General features: G+C 44.7%; 1 protein-coding gene across 3 annotated transcripts; it reads right to left on the bottom strand.

Moving 5' to 3' along the window:
* Positions 1 to 1,045: 1,045 nt before the first annotated feature.
* On the bottom strand, positions 1,046 to 15,709 carry LOC133213186 (UDP-glucuronosyltransferase 2A2-like). 3 transcript variants are annotated; one of them, XM_061355249.1, is made up of 7 exons: positions 14,833 to 15,709; positions 12,440 to 13,062; positions 7,442 to 7,590; positions 6,035 to 6,166; positions 5,522 to 5,609; positions 4,578 to 4,797; positions 1,046 to 3,040 (listed from the first exon to the last, which is right to left on the bottom strand). In XM_061355249.1, the coding sequence occupies exons 1-7, from the start codon at positions 15,570 to 15,572 to the stop codon at positions 2,761 to 2,763; spliced, it is 2,232 nt and encodes a 743-aa protein (XP_061211233.1). In that variant the 5' UTR covers positions 15,573 to 15,709; the 3' UTR covers positions 1,046 to 2,760. The 3 variants fall into 3 exon arrangements, with proteins under 3 accessions (XP_061211233.1, XP_061211231.1, XP_061211232.1); XM_061355247.1 differs by lacking the exon at positions 12,440 to 13,062 and having other exon boundaries at positions 14,837 to 15,709; XM_061355248.1 differs by lacking the exons at positions 12,440 to 13,062; positions 14,833 to 15,709 and adding an exon at positions 9,555 to 10,445.
* Between the last annotated feature and the right edge of the window lies 1 nt (position 15,710).

The following is a 15,710-nucleotide window of genomic DNA, read 5'->3' as shown; positions in this document are numbered from 1 at the left end:
TCACTTGTTATTTCTCTTATCTAGGAAATACTTCAACCTAAATGCCAATGATAAAACTGAAAAAAAGAAGTAAAACTTGTAGTAGAAGTTGTTCCATTTCTGCACCTATTCTGTACTTCTCAAAACTTGTTGGCATAGTTTAAGCCCAGCTGGTAACTTGGAACCACTTAGCTGATCACTTGCTCCTTCCCCTCCCCACCTCTGGATGGGATGAGGAGGAGAATCACAAGACTGTAAACCCCATGGGTTGAGATAAGAACAGTCCAGTAACTAAACTACTAATACAAAACTACTGCTCCTGCCACTGATAATTATAAGGGAAGTAGCAAGGGGAGAGAAAATAAAACTAAAAAGGGGAGGGGGAAACAACAATAAACCCAAGTGATGCATAATACAACCAACTGATTCCCAGCCTGGCCTGAGGAGCAGTCTGGACCTTCTGGGTAACTCCCCCCAGTTTATATACTGGGCGTGATATGCTGTGGTATGGAATACCCCTTTGGCTAGTTTGGGTCAGGTGTACTCTCTGCTACCTCCCAGCTTCTTCTGCCACTCCTGACCAGCAGAGCATGAGAAACTGAAAAGTCCTTGATAGGGTAAACATTCCTTAGCAGTAACTAAAACATCAGTGTTATTGGCATTGTTCTCAGACTGAAGCTGAAACACAGCACTGCACCGCACCAGCTGCTAAGGGGAAAAATAACTGTTACAGCTGAACCCACCACACTTGTGTGAGTAGCACTGCCTCAGTGGACTTCATAACCTTTCTTCAGTGTCTTCTCACATAACAAAGCCAGATTGTAGCATTTGCTTTGAAGACCTCCAACTCCACAGTGCTGAATGCTGTAGCTGTTTTTACAAACTGTAATATAGGATTGGCCATGGTGTGGCAGTTGTGGAAATGTGTGTTTTAGGTAATTTGGGCTCTGTTTATTTTAGTCTGTGCAGGTATAATACGCATCTACGTGTGCTATGCAGGAAGTTTGACCTCCCAGCATTATCTATAACCTAAACAATTCTGTGACTCTCAAGAGAAGAGGGAGGATTGGTTTTGGTTCATTTTACGTTTATTTTTTAAACACAATACTAGTTAAGCCAATTTTTTCTGACTGAGTTACAGAAGAGAAGCTCCTCTGTAAAGTGACTGCATAGTATTTTCTCTTCCAACCCTTCCCAGCTATTCTGTTTCCTGAGTACTTTGTTAGCCCTGTCTGACCAGTGCCCTAGTAGTGTGTTAACAGGTTTGCTGGCCTACTGGCAACCAAACTAACATCTCAGCAAATCTTGGCTGGCAGAAGCTGGATGATGGGGGCTGTTAGTGATCAAGATTGGTGGAGCTGTGCCTAGGGACATGTCTATGAACAGTTACAGAAAAACCTTTCAGATCTGCAGCCTGAATATCAGGCTGGCCACTTTCTGTTCACTATGTGTATTTCAGTGTGTATTCCTGCCTATGATCCCATCATGACCATAGGAACAGTGTAGCAGAAGTTACTGTGTGAAGCACTAGTCTTGTTCTAACCCTTCTTTAGTATGGAAGGAATTCACTTGAGCTTTTGTAAATGTAGTTCAGAGAGATTTCAGCAGACGTTGAAGCTACTGATGATGCTAATAAAGTTAACAGTGTAGGAATTTTATTATGTAAACAAATATGCCATGTTTTCTCAGCCTGTTCTATTTGAAAACAATTCTGCAGCATCCAGAATACCACAACTACCAGTTAAAATTGGGATTGGTTCCTTCTTGAGTAAGCTGGCACAGCAGTGGAATAACCTTGCCTAGAACAGGAGGCTTCAGCTAGCATAATTTTAGCGGACTTTTGTCAGTAAGTGCACCTTGAACAATTTAAGGAGTGCTGTATTTACTACCACTCTTACCTGATCCAAGAGCAACATTATTTTCCCCAAAACTTTTCAGGCAAGGCAAGTGACTGTTGCACTGTTCCCACATGTAATGTTACTTCCTTGTAAATTCCATGTTTAGAGGTTTTCCTGTATTTATGAGTTCAAATGGCTCAGGGGCCTTTGGGGGACTAAGATGGGCAAGTTTCTGACAGAGGTGGTTTTCACACCTTCATACTATTGCAGCTAGAACAGTAGCCTGTGCAGGGGGACTGCAGACTGAATGGGAAATAAGTTATTTTCAGCAAAGTAATTTCTCTGGTGGTTTTGGGACTTTGGTCTCCCTTCAGCTGCCAAGTAGTGCATTTGTAAAAATGTGATATGCAGGCTTCACCAGGCACTTACAGCTCCCAGGTTTTCATGATCCTGGCCATTCAGATGGGTGCTTTTTAGGAGCCCATGACTGTCCAATCTGGAGAGAGATATTCTGACAGGAGAGGTGTTTTGGTTGTGAATCATCAAACCTGGGTGTTATTACAGGAGACGACAGAGTTAAGGTAAGGAGACTAGATGCAGATTAAGTACCACATATGGGAAGGCTGAATTCGTGCAATACCAAAATGAATTTGAAAAGTTTGACCAGCAATCATCATTCTGCAGACCATATGTGTGATCAGGTAAGGGGGTCCCAAGGGATAAAGCAGCTATAATTTGATCTTATTTAGGCCAGAAGGAATTTGCTGGTTAAGCAAGTAGCCCTGCCTCACAACAGATTTTTAGTATGACCCAGTTCAATGGGGTGCTTCATGATATGCCCAGCTTAAAGCATATGCTAATCATTTTATTTGGGAAGGTATGTGCATAAATGCTTGCTGAATGGGCATAGGAGAAAAAAAAAGTGCTGACAGAAACAAAATGATTATTCTTTCTTCCTCTTTGCAATCCCTTTGCCACGTCTCCTACAGCAAAATAAGCAGCACTTTACAAGAATGAAGACAGCAGTGGCTGTACAGGTGAACAAGAATGCCAGAACATCCAGGCAGTGGTACTGGTACCAGGTGAGATTGTGTGCAGCTGGTCTCAAGTGCTTTGCTCCTTTGTGACGCATGACAAATTCAACCCAGAAGACAGCTCTGTCCAGAGGCTTGAGTGGCTGGTCATGGTGTATCTTTGATAACCTTAGAACATTTTCCTTATAGCTGAGGAAAAAAGAAGAAACCAGTGAGATTTCTCACTGATCCCTGAAACAACCCATTCAGCACCTGCCAGTTTTGAGGAAAGTAGACATCCCTGCTTTTACTTTCATCAGTGTTACTCAAATATGTTTGAAATTGGTGCAGTTTACTCTTATCTGCATAAAATTGGATTATGAACAGTAACAGAGAAAGACAGTCTTTTATAAAGGAATGTTACTAAAAATATTCCAGATACTCCTTTTTAAAAAAGCAGCATGGGAACATTTGCAGCATTTTCTGTTCTGATACAATACAGAGTGCTGGGTTTGGCTGGGATAGAGTTAATTTTCTTCATAGTAGCTGCTATGGGCTATGTGTAGTGATAGGACATGGGGTAATTGTTTTAAACTGGAAGAGGGTAGATTTAGTTTAGATATTAAGAAGAAGTATTTTACTGTGAGGGTGGTGAGGCACTAGCACAATTTCCCAGAGGATCTGTGGCTGCCCCATCCCTGGTGGTGTTCAAGGCCAGGTTGGATGGGGCTTTGAGCAACCTGATCTAGTGGCAGGTGTCCCTGCCCATGGCAGGGGGTTGGAACTGGATAAGGTTTTAGGTCCCTTCCAACCCAAACCATTCTGTGATTCTGTGTTTTAGGTTTCTGCTGGAAACACTGCTGATAACAACAGGAATGTTTTTGTTACTGATAAGCAGTACTTACAGAGAGTCAAGGCGTTTCCTGCTTCTCACACCACCCTGCCAGTGAGTAGGCTGGGGATGCACAATGACCTGGGAGGGGACACAGGCAGGACAGCTGACCCTCACTGACCAAAGGGATATTCCGTATCTTATGATGTTATGGCCAGCATTAAAACTAAGGGAGAGGTTGGCAGGGGAGGACAGAGCTGCATGCACTGGGTTGCATCCAGGTCTTTGGATGCCTGGTTGTCATCCAGGTCATTATAGATCACTTTCACCATAGTTAATTCCCTCAGATACTGGATATCTTCATCAATGTTTGTCTATTTGCTTTGGAAATTTTCAGGTTCTTCCTTGAAGGGATACCTGTCCTTCACCCTTGACAAAAGTCACAGCCGAAGACTGAGGACTCCTGGCTTTTTTCTAATCCTTTGTCAGTGGTCTTATCCTTAGCAAGGGACTCCAGCTGCCAGGCTTCCTTACACTCCAGTTCCAGACTGATAGGCATGGTGACCTAAGGATATGGGTAGCTTGGGTGTAGAAGAAGGAACTGTGGCTACAGACAGCATAGACATACTACAGCTGTAATCGTCAAGGGAGAGAGAGCAGAAAACTGTCTCAAATGTTGCTCTGGGTTTTCCAAGAACTTCTTCTCAAAGGGATCATAAAATGTAGTATGAGGAAAATGAAATTTCTGATCTCTCAGAAATGCTGATGCTCAGAAATGAAAGACAGTTTTCATCTGAAACCCAGACTCCAGCTACTCAGTATTTTTGGTTCCCAGAAGAGCCACCAGAACTTCTCACATCAGCAGCCCAAGATTTTAATAAACTCATCCCACTGTAAGGCAAGAACAAAACTCACGTGGAATTGTTAATGACTGTATTCAGTGCATCAACTAAGTCCTGTGTCGTCATTGTGCTGAAATCCAGCCCGACTGCAGCTCCCTTTGCTCTCATGTGAGCCATGTTGTCATGCTGGTCGGCAAACATGGGAATCCCAACCATTGGGATCCCATGGTAGATAGCTTCATAGATCCCATTGGTCCCACCATGAGTAATAAAGGCCTTTGTCAAGGGATGGCCTGGAAGGAGAGACATGTATAACAGCAATTGTGGCAGACTAGATTCACTAGGCTGTGAGCACTGCAAACTACCCAGGCACCTGCACTGCTAGAGAAGGGAACAGCCGTGACCTCTGACTCAGCATCAGAGCTTGCACACTCAGCTTTCACACATGCATGTTTATTTTAATGCAGTGTGTGAATCGGCATGTTTTCCAGACTCTCCCAGAGTTACTTCAGCCTGTCGGCTGTTGTGCAGGTACAGCTGCTACATGGTGCCAGGTTCACAACAGCCCCCTTCTGCAGCCTCGCTTAGGTCAAGGATTTTGAAGAATGAGCCCTGGAGATTAGCTACAGAGGCCAAATGGACCTCCAGAGTACCTGTCTACTGCAGGTGTATTTTAGTCCTTCCAGACAATTGACACTGAGCTCCATAAGAAAGGCTTTTGCTTTAGAGACGTATCTCCATAGCTAAGCTCAAGTTACTGCCTTCTTCAGCTACCGCTCAACTTCCTTCACAACCTGGCTGCATCTTCCATGGTTCTTATACAGCAACCCATCTTAAGTCAAAAATAGGCTACAAAGTTAAAGCTTCAAGAGCAACCCTCTGCTGTTTAAGCTATAGAACTAATTGTGGCCACAAGTATAATGTGATTGTTTTGCCTTGAATAAGCCATTTTAGTGGAAAATACAAGGAAACAGTTTTTACAAGGGCTTATTTCATCCCAGATAGAATTAGTCTCACCAAGCAAGTCATTCTGGGGTATCCAGTCATAAATCCTGGTGTTGGAGCCGAGAGTTTCTGGTTTTTTTCCTTTGTACCGCCAGAGGACCTTGAACAAAAACGAGTAAGATAAACGCTGTGCATGTGACATGACCTTCTGTATTATTACACGTAATGTAGGGCTTTATCTCCAACCCATGTACCTTTTCCCAGTAATTCAAATAGCTTTGGCTCCAGTTTAGCTCTTTGATTAGTTACTATGTGCTTATAAAACTCACATAGAGAGATTTTGGTATTTTGGCCTATGGACATACCTCCATGTGATTTGGTTCAAAGAAGGGGCAACACCAGAACTGAACTCCCCATGAGCTGACTCAGCAGTCTGCCCCTCTGCAGAGCCCAGCTTCCCAAGTGTGGCACGTGCAGCAGAGATGCAGATAAAAAACAGACCAGTCCAAACGTAAAAGGCTTGCTGAAAGCAACAGGAGTGACTAAAAGCAAGGTGAGTTGGTTTAGACTTGAAAGGAAATTCACCTTTTGTGGAATCTGACTGAGGGCTCTGGCAATGATGTTGCTTTTTTCAGCAGTTAGGTTGTAGACCATTGACCCAAGAGAGAATACCACAATGCCGTGTTTTCCTGAGCTCTGAACAAATTCTTCCATTTCCTAGAAGAGGAAGAACACATACTAAGAGTAATTATGCACTACAGTTTTCTGTGAACAGAGGGCATAACCTTTTTAGCTTATCAAGATGATGGTGGTGTATAAGCACAGCACCTCTGGCTACACAAGGCCATTGCAAAGAGAGATCTGGCCCTGTGCAGAACAGTTTCTCCCCAGGAAGGTGCAGGGCAAGTTTAGACATGTGACAAAGCTTTTGTCTTCTTGAAAGTGAGTCAAGCAGTTTCGGGACACTTTTCTTTCAGAACACATGCAGTAGGAATGGATCCTGGCACTGATGTGAGGGGGCTCCACCAATGACACCTTCCCTAGCATAGTCAGTCATGATTCTGGATTTTCCTGGAACAAGTACTTTGCATTTCATGGCTCTGCAGGAAGGGACAGTGCTGAAAACTGACAGGCCTTTCCAGCATCCTGATGAAATCATTGAGTCACTGTTATTGTGAGTCAGCCAGTTCTCTGTTTTTCGCAATACAGCACGTGCTGCTAAACGGATTTTCTAGAAATCAAACCAGTAGGTTTTCCTGTTCCTTTTTATAGTTTGTGTCATGTGAAATGGAGCAATAGCATCCAAAAGAGGATAGTTATCAATTTTCCTCAATTGAACCCCTGCTACAGGGGAGTAGGAAGGTTTCTTTTGGCAGACAACTTGCCCTGAAAATATCCTACCTCCTCTAAGGCTCCTAAAGGAATGATAATCTGGACCAGAGCTGCTTGTTGTGGTCACTACTATCTGAGAGTTTCAGATTTCACCAGAGTATTGCCATTCACAGAAGAGTGTAGGCTGAAGAGGCTGAGTATTTTACTTACTTTAAGATGTCTTAAACTAAGCAACAGTACTTTAAACTACTAACTAAACTGTTGCTTAAACTAAGCAACAGTGTTTATCACTCTGCAAGTCTGAACTCTGTTTTATCTAAATAATTTGTCCTGTCACAGTGCCTTTTTGCGTCAGGTGTGTTAGTGTTACTGTAGGCTGCAAGGCTGTGTCTTAGAATTAAATCTTTACTGTGAGGTAGCACCTATTTTTCCTAAAGCAAACACTGTATTCCCTCCTGCTGATCTCAGCTATCTTCTTTGAAGACAGCAGGCTGTCATCCCAGCCCTCAGTTTGCACAAGTACGAACAGATTACTAAATAGCTGCATGCTTGCCATTGGCAGCAGAGTGCCTTCTTTAGGAAGGAGCTTCCCCAGAATATGGCTTGCACAGTTGATGAGGGAGAGAAACAGCCAGCCAGTGGCAGAACAAAGTTGGGTACCTTTGGTAAGGGCTTTGCGGGCTGGCAGTGAAGTCCTCCAACGAATTCAAAGTTGGGCAGGAAAGGGCGTGGAAATTCAAAATCCCAGTAAGTCCTGATTAACCATATCTCCGCTTTCCCCATTGTCTCACACAGCGTTGTGGGCTTTCCTATAAAGAAGGTACAAAGAGTTTGCAACATGCACGGGAGCGGTCTTGTTTGCTGTAGATTGCAAAAAGGAGCCTTACCTTTTCTTCTGGCACTCCCAGTCAGTGTAGTCTACCAAGTCACGCATTAAATGAATAGACAAATCTAGACCTATCCCTTGTCCTGTCCTGTCCTGTGCTCAGCCTTGGCAGGTTTCCATGAGCAAGGCAGTACAATCGTTAGAAGTATCTTGAACCTTCAGTATGAATGTAGAGCAGTACATGAGCAAGTAGGAAGCATTTAGTTCCTGTGACAGTGCAATTCTTGTACCGCTGAAAGATTTTGTTATCTGTGCTTGGAATAAAAGCACATTTTGGGGAATAGAAAATTCACAGAAAATTTAGTTCTGAATGAAAAATAGATGAATTTCAAAGGGATGATCACCAGCCAGGGAGGAAGAAAGTTCTTAAAGGTCTGTCGCATTTTTCAAATGCTGACTCAGTCAGTGGCTGCTCAGGCTACAGTAATACTACTAGTAATACTGCTATTACTACAATAATACTACTACTACAGGTGCATCTATCCCTAGTTCTTGTAAGGGCTGGGTCAGCTCCTTCTGACACATACTGGGAAAATTTAGCCAAATCCATAGATGTTTTTTGAATGTCTTTTTATGCAAAATCCAATGTCTTCAGAAACTGATCTACAGAAAAAAAACCCCAAAACAATGGCTAAAATAATTTTATAACTTCCCATTTGGAAACATCTATATTCTCAGGTACATGTTGCAAGTCGTGTTTGCAGTATTTTCCCCACAGAGGGGAACTGGAGAGTAAAAGGGTTAGAAGTGTTAGTAAATGATTGTCTAAAGCCTAATGCAAGCAGGAACCAAGCAAACTAAGCAGCAAGAAAAAAACTATCTATCTGTAGAGTGTCTTCTTATGCTACTTGATCAGCATTATAATTTACACCAGTAATTTCAAAATTTTTTTTAGGTGAAGAACAGTGAGTCAGTTACGAAAGTTACTGGGGTGAAAATGAAGCCTGCATTTACAAGTACAATGATATAAACTTGTAATTGCATCTTATGTGGTGTTAGAAAAATAACAATCAGGGGGAAAAGGGACTAGTTCGCAGAGCACAGAGGTTTTCTTGGGAAACACATGAAGAGGTTAAAGGGCAGCAGAATAGATGGCCTTGTGCCTGCTGTTCACTCCTTATCTGCCTAAACACAGATATTCTATGCAAGATTCGAAGTCCATTGAACAAAAGGTCTCCTTAGTAGACTTTGAATCAAGTTGTACTGAGTTGTACTAGGTTGGAAAAAAATTTTCATTGATTTGTCTAGTTGCAGGAGACTATTTCACAATCTGAATGGTGAATGAAAGGGAAAGGTGACAGTTCTTAGCATTTAGTATTGGAGAAAATGAACTCATGCTTAGTGTCCTGTATTACAGAGAATTCAAAATGATACCTGCAGACATATGCGGTAGAACAAGGGTACTTTGTTAGCTCTGTGGTTGTTCAGAGACAGACAGTGTTCCTAGTTACAACAGGGTTAACTCTGTCCCTGTATTGTCAATGGAGCTGCCTCCAGTGCCTCACGGTAACAATTTTGTCCTCCAGCCTTTACCTACTACCACCTTAATTGTGAAAGTGCTAGTCAAGATGAAAAGGCAACAAGAGTCCTCTGAAAGCACTAAAATGGGAATACATCTCACTGCAAGAGCTCACCAGCAGTATCATAATTGACAAAGATCAGTACTAACATGGTCTAAAGACGCTCAAGAGGAACTAGAGCAAAACTCTAGTAGTGTCTGTTAGACTAGACAAGACCTAAAAGGGAAAGCAGAGCCTCCATGTGACTGAAACAGGATTACCATCTCTGCTGGCCACTGAGAATATTTTGAGACAACAGCATCGAGGCACCAGACGTTCAAAAGGCACAGCCTATGCAAGAGGAGAAACCACTCAACAACTGCCTTACCTAAGACGTTACTGTAGTACCCATCCCATTCATCTCGCCAGAACTTCAAGAAAAATAAATCCACGTAAAAGTAAAAGAGGAAGTTCTTTAGTCTTTCCGTGAAGGACATATGATCTGTCAGCCCACTTGTGCTAGCGGGCACATAAGAAGGTGGGGATGGGAGCCCACCGCACAGCCGCTCTACCACATTCCCATCAGAGAAGCGGAAGCTGTAGACAAAAGGGATTGCTAGGATTTCTGCTACGAGCTCCCCACATAAAGACAGTGGGTCAGCAATCAGAACATCAAAATTGGCCTGCTGCAGCTTTGCTATCAGTTGAGTGTTCGTCACAAAGGTATGACAGGTCTGCTTCGACATATTGGTAAAGACCTCCTGGTCTTTTTTCATCCTCCTCATGAACTCCCAGGGTGAGAGATTAGAGACCTCATTCATCCAGAAATTGAGGAAGTCATCCATGACATCATCCAGGTCCTTCTGGGTAAAGGGGACTTGCAGGACCTCAAAGGTGAAAGGGGAGGAGGTGTCTTGATAGTTGATGAGCAGATTGCTTGAGGCCACCAGCACAGTCACTTCATGACCCTGGAGAACAAGCTTATCCAGCAGCACTTTCATATTGATCCAGTGACTTGCATCAGTGGGCCAGACCACCACCTTCCCACAAAAGCCAGTGCTCCAGCAGCATGCATAGGCCCAGAGCAGCCAGGGGAACCTTGGCTCCATCATCTCCGTGATCCATGTACAACTCCAGTCTGACTAAGCTGGAAAGAGTTCACTGCTACAGTGTGCAAACACTTAAGAGCCAGCCAATAAAACTGACATCCACTTGGTGCCAAGCTTGGCCAGAGGGCATGCCAGTCATGGGAGGATGGGGCAAGCAGCAAATCTCATTCTGGAGCAACTCCTGTTTCTGCTTACTCACTTGTTGCCTCTCACTCCCCCACAGTAGGAGGGGAAAAGGAAGGGCAAAAGTTGCAAAACTTGTGGTTTGAGATAGAGACTGCTTAATAAACAAACAAAAAAAACCCAAAACAATAAAAAACTGGCAATTCAGAAAGAGCTCACACCAGCTCACAACCCAGCGTGTTGCTGAACAGCCCTGGCAAACTCCCCCTTCCACCCCCAAGCTTTCTTTGCTGAGCACAACATCATGTGCTATGGGATATCTCTTTGGTCAACTGTCAGCCTAGATTTGCTTCTTTGCCCTGTAAGAACCAAGCTACCTGTAAAGCTGGTTACAGTTTTTATCTTATCATTTATTAGGCACAAAATGCCCTGCAGTGATTCACATCAGGCCCACAGGGTTCTCTAGTTCTGTCTCAGATGTTGTGGATTCACGACACTGACAGTGGAAGGGCACAGTCCTAGTAGAGATGACTTCAGTGTCAGGCCACTCCAGGAGACAAACAGAAGTAGGTAAGGAGCACAGGTTTTGCTCACCTTCCTGCTTATGTATCCTCTCATGGGAGGATGCTGCAAACTGGCATCAGTGTATCTATGTCATGTAGCCCAGGACAGAGTGCCAAGACAAGAGACCTGAGTTCTCCTTTTGACTGTATCCTGTGGAGGTAGTGGAGATGCTTGGTGCTATTAGTGTGTTCAAGGAAAAGAACAGGCAGCCTCTCCTGAGCAGATGGTGAATGAGGGTCAGGCTGAGTCTAAACAGGGGCAGAGCACTCCTCCAGGAGCTCAGCACAATGATGTGACCTTCCCTGACGAGACTGACAGTGGTGCAAAAAGTCTTTCATCATGCTTCAACCTCATCTCTTGAAAAAGCCTTAGGTAGCTCTAGGAAAGCAGCTAGAATAATAAGAACCCTGAAGAAGATTTTCCAAAGCAAAAGAGAAGGTGCTTGCATGCACTGCAGGAGCTGAGACATTGCCCCATTTCTGCAGGATGCTTGCCTCTTCCTTTTACACCTCCTGCAGGACTAGATGCACTCCAGATCAAAGCATATCCCGGTAGAGAACAGCTAGGCTAACACAGCTAACAAAACAGGAATTACAGATAAGTGTTAAATGCTAACCCCCATGTTTAGCAATAAAAAAGACAACCTGAAATCCAAGCAGCCCTGAGGCTTACACAACAGGGGATTGGCAAGCCGTGCTTCTGCCAGCACAAGGTTTCCTACTCTGTCAAACATGAAAAGCAACACATAAACACACAGCTAGCTACTCTAATAGTAGGATGTCTTAACAAATCAACTGCCCACCTGCAATGCATGTATACTTGCCCTATTTCTTTTTAAGCATTACAATAACCAGAGCAGAAATGTGACAATAATTATGCAACCATTATATAAAAAAAAAATCTATAAAGAAATAAAACTGTATTTTAATAGTTCCTTTAGACACTTTCAAAAAAGCAAAGAACTCTCTGCTGAGGGCCTTCTATCACTGCAAACTGGGGCTCATTTGCTCTCCCAGTCCTTTAAAAGACTGGAGGAGGCCATTATCTCTCATTTTGAGATAAGCTAGCAAACAAGAAGGGTGCTAGGGGAAAAAAGGAAGTGTTGTATAGCTTTCCAAACCCATTTTTTATTTCTACTTCCAAAGGTTTAATTCCCTACTAGTGTTTGGTGGGTATATAGTGGTACTTCACTGTTCTTACGTGTTTGTCATGATTCATCTATGAGTACAACTGATGAGCTGTGTTTCAAGTGGCTTTAGTACCATACCTGTATAAACCTGTACTAGTGTCAGCAGGTCAGGATTAACAGGTAACGTTTGCACTTGCCTGGAATGTTTGACTTGACATGGGAATTTTGGAGGACAGAGAGTGCATCCAGGGCTGTTTTGCTTCTAATTTGTGCCTTAACCTCTCAGCAGTGGGTATTCACTCTTGTACATACAGCAGATGTAATTTTTGGAAGTAAAAGCAGCCTTACCTAATACATCAGTGTAGTATTGATCCCAGCTTCCCCAGAGAAGGAAATGATACACAAAATCCTGAGCAGTGTAGGAGAAGATGTTCTTTAGCCTTTCCAGGAAGGACATCCTATCTGCTAGGCCGCTTAGGGTGGCTGGTACGTAGGAAGGAGGTGCTGGGAGCGTCCCACAAAGCCGCTCCACTGTGTTGCCCATGGAGAAACGGATGGTATACATGAAGGGGATACCCAGCTTCTCAGCAATCAGCTCCCCGCTGGGTAGCAGTGGGTCTGCCAAGAGGACATCAAAGTTGGATGCCCTCAGTCTCTGCATCAGTGCCTTATTCTTCAGGACTCTGTCACAAATGGTTTTGGTTAAGTTCTCCATCTTGTACAGTATTTGAGCCATCTTGTAAACACTTTCCCAGACGGGTAGCTGTCTCTCCTCATAAAACCAAAAATAGAAACCTTCTTCCAGCATGGCAGCCATCTCCTTTTTGGTGATTGGTGCCTCAATCACCTCAAACTGGAAGGGCGAGGCCTGTGTGGCGTTGAGGATGAGGAAGCATGAAGGCAGCAGCACAGTCACCTCGTGGCCTCGGACCACAAGCTCATCGAGTATGTACTCCATGTTCAGCCAGTGGCTGTTGTCAGCCGGCCAGACCAACACCTTCCCTCCAGACACATAGCCCAACACAGCCAGCAGCCACAGCACGGCCACCTCCTTCCCAGCCATAGCCTGCCCTGCCCGGCAGTGCCCCACAGGGAGCAGCAGTGCTCCCACGCTGGGCTGGGCGTGCTCCGGAGGGCAGGCAGCCAAGGTCGCCGGTGTGAAGTCCTGCGTGGATGATGGCGTGGTTTCCTGGGTTAAACTGTGACAGGGGCCAGCTGGCGCCATCTGATGGTAAATGGCTTCTCTGGAGCCGTACGAGCTTCCGCTGGAGCGAAAGGCAGACCTGTCAGCCCTGAGGAGCAAACTCCAGTGTGGACTGTTCTAGCCCTCCTGCCTGTCTAACGACAGGCTCTATGTTATTTGCTTGGTAGAAGAGGTGACTTTTTCATTCTTCTGGCTCTTTGAAGCACAGCTGGGATGCACCAAAGACGTTCACCCACTGTGTGGGCACCCTGCTGCTTTATAAAGCCAATGAGCATCCATTCATAGTGCCCTCAAGGTAGCAATGCAGGGCTGCAGCTAAAAACTTGCATCTTGAAGTGGATAAAACTACACAGCAAGTGACTCCAATACCAGAGTAAGACTGTCCTCATGTGAACTTGTCTCTTCCAACGCATGCATCACAAGGAGAAAAAGCTGGTGGGCTGTCCCCCTGCCACTTAGTGCCAGCTATACACTGTGAGTTGAATCAGAAAATCTGTTAAACAGTTTTATTTGTGATCACCCTTCTGATGTGCAATTAAGAAATCCTGTAAGTCCTCTTCACTGTGCTAAAAATTATCACCACTGGGCTTCTCTGCAGCTCTGTTACACAATGGTTTCCTGTAGTTGTTGTGCAAGGCTTCTGCTGCAGCTTCCATAAAGCAGCCTAAAGCATCTTTTCCTGGATGAAAATGAGGGTGGTGGAAGCAGCTGAGCTGTGAGCAGCCAAGCTGAGACACCGTGTCTGTTGTGCATATAACAACAGTTTTGTGTAATTGAGGTGTACAGTCCTGAAGTATACAGGTATTTGCAGACAATTGAACCCTGAGAGGTTTACAGTCAGGACCTTAATGAGAGGTCACTAAAAATGGCATGTTGATCACATGTGATTAATACCTAAGTAAACATCTTTTTCTACATATTCACTTGAAACAGCCCAGAAGAAAAGCCTGCAGAGAAAGACTTGCTGCTTTCACTGTTTGCTTGTGGGTAGAGGCTATGTTTTAACAAAACTTGTTTTGTGCAAAGAGGATTGGTTTTATGTGACCAGTGATGTAAGTGAAGTCTCTATTCAAAAGCCACAATAGGTTTCAGCATTGTTACTGGTGGTGATGGGGTTGTCTTGTAGTTTACCAGCTCCCCTCTCCTTGTTATGATATTCTGGATTAGGAAAACAGCTCTGTACGTGCATGTGTAGGCAGCTGTTGGAGGGGGGGAATGTGTAAGCTGCGCAACCTTGCTGAGGGCCCTAAATGCTGCGGAAGATGCTTCAATCTCCACATTAAAATCTTTATGGCAAAAGTAAAATCCATCAACGGGTATTACCACCGATTGCTATCTCAATGCATGGCATAGCATAGAACAGCACCCTGACAGGGGAGCGTGTGAAACTGATGGAGGCTCCTTCTCTTTTCCACATAGGCACATAAAGACAAACAACTTGCTGACCTCTCCCAGACTTCACAGCCCTGCCAGGTTTGTAGCTCTGCAGCTCTTAAGGAGCAGGCTGTGATGTAATGAGCAGTAAGTAACAGGAGACTTACCTAAGATCTTGCTATAGTAGCTGTCCCAGTGTCCCCAGTAGCTCTGAAAAACGAAGTCTTGCCATTGGTAAGACAAGACGTTTTTTATCCTCTCACCAAAGGACATGGAGTCGGTGAGCTCGGACAGGGCTGCGGGTGCATAGGACAGTGGTGCTGGCATCTTGCCACAGTGCCTCTCCACGGTGAAGGCTGGGGAGAAACGCAGCGAGTACACAAAGGGGATGGACAGCTTGAGAGCCAGGAGGTCCCCGCAGAGGGTGACCGGGTCTGACAGCAGCAGGTCATAGCTGGATGCCTGCAGGCGGGCCATCAACTCGTGGTTGGTTAGCACTGCATCACACATCAGCCTGTTCATGTCATGCCAGTTCTTCACCTGCTTCCCCATCTCCCTGTAAAACTGCCAGAAGGTCAGGGTGGTTGGCCTGTTGTTCAGCCACAGTGCCACTAGCTCCTCGATCATGGTCTCGATGATGTCCGTCTTGAAGGGCACGTTATAGACCTCAAACTTCTCCATGGTGTCATCCCTGGATTTAATGAAGAGGGAAGCATTGGACACCAGGACAGTGACGCTGTGCCCACGGCGGATGAGCTCCTCTGTAACTGTCTTCATATTCAGCCAGTGGCTGCCTTCTGTTGGCCAGACCAGCACATTCCCACAGAAGACAGGCCCTAGAAGAGCAACCTGGAAAAGGAGCAGCTGGAGGGGTTTCTTAGAGCCGACGGCTTTTGTGGCCATGGCAAGGCAAAAAGGCCAGGTATCCTGGGAATGTTTCCCTTCCAGTTGGGAGTGCTGCACCTCTGTGCTGTGTTTGGTGGCTCTTCACTAGCAAAAGCAGGAGTTTGCTGTTTCACAGGTGAAGCCTTTAAAACCCAC

Source organism: Neopsephotus bourkii, unplaced genomic scaffold (genome assembly GCF_033783945.1).
Source record: "Neopsephotus bourkii isolate Nb327-2 ecotype Australia unplaced genomic scaffold, CSIRO-AGI_Nbou_v1 NB_787, whole genome shotgun sequence".
NCBI classification, from domain to species: Eukaryota; Metazoa; Chordata; class Aves; order Psittaciformes; family Psittacidae; genus Neopsephotus; species Neopsephotus bourkii.
The sequence above is the reverse complement of the archived record's forward strand: the minus strand, read 5'-3'. Positions and strand labels throughout refer to the sequence as shown.

What these genes read in the sequence shown, in the direction of transcription:
- LOC133213186 (XM_061355249.1), bottom strand. Translation starts at nt 15,572, where the DNA reads ATGGCCACAAAAGCCGTCGGCTCTAAGAAACCCCTCCAGCTGCTCCTT. An exon ending in ATACTACACTGATGTATTAG is followed by an intron (nt 7,591 to 12,439) that starts GTAAGGCTGCTT and finishes CCTTCTTTATAG; the next exon opens with GAAAGCCCACAACGCTGTGT. An exon ending in ACCCCAGAATGACTTGCTTG is followed by an intron (nt 4,798 to 5,521) that starts GTGAGACTAATT and finishes CTCTCCTTCCAG; the next exon opens with GCCATCCCTTGACAAAGGCC.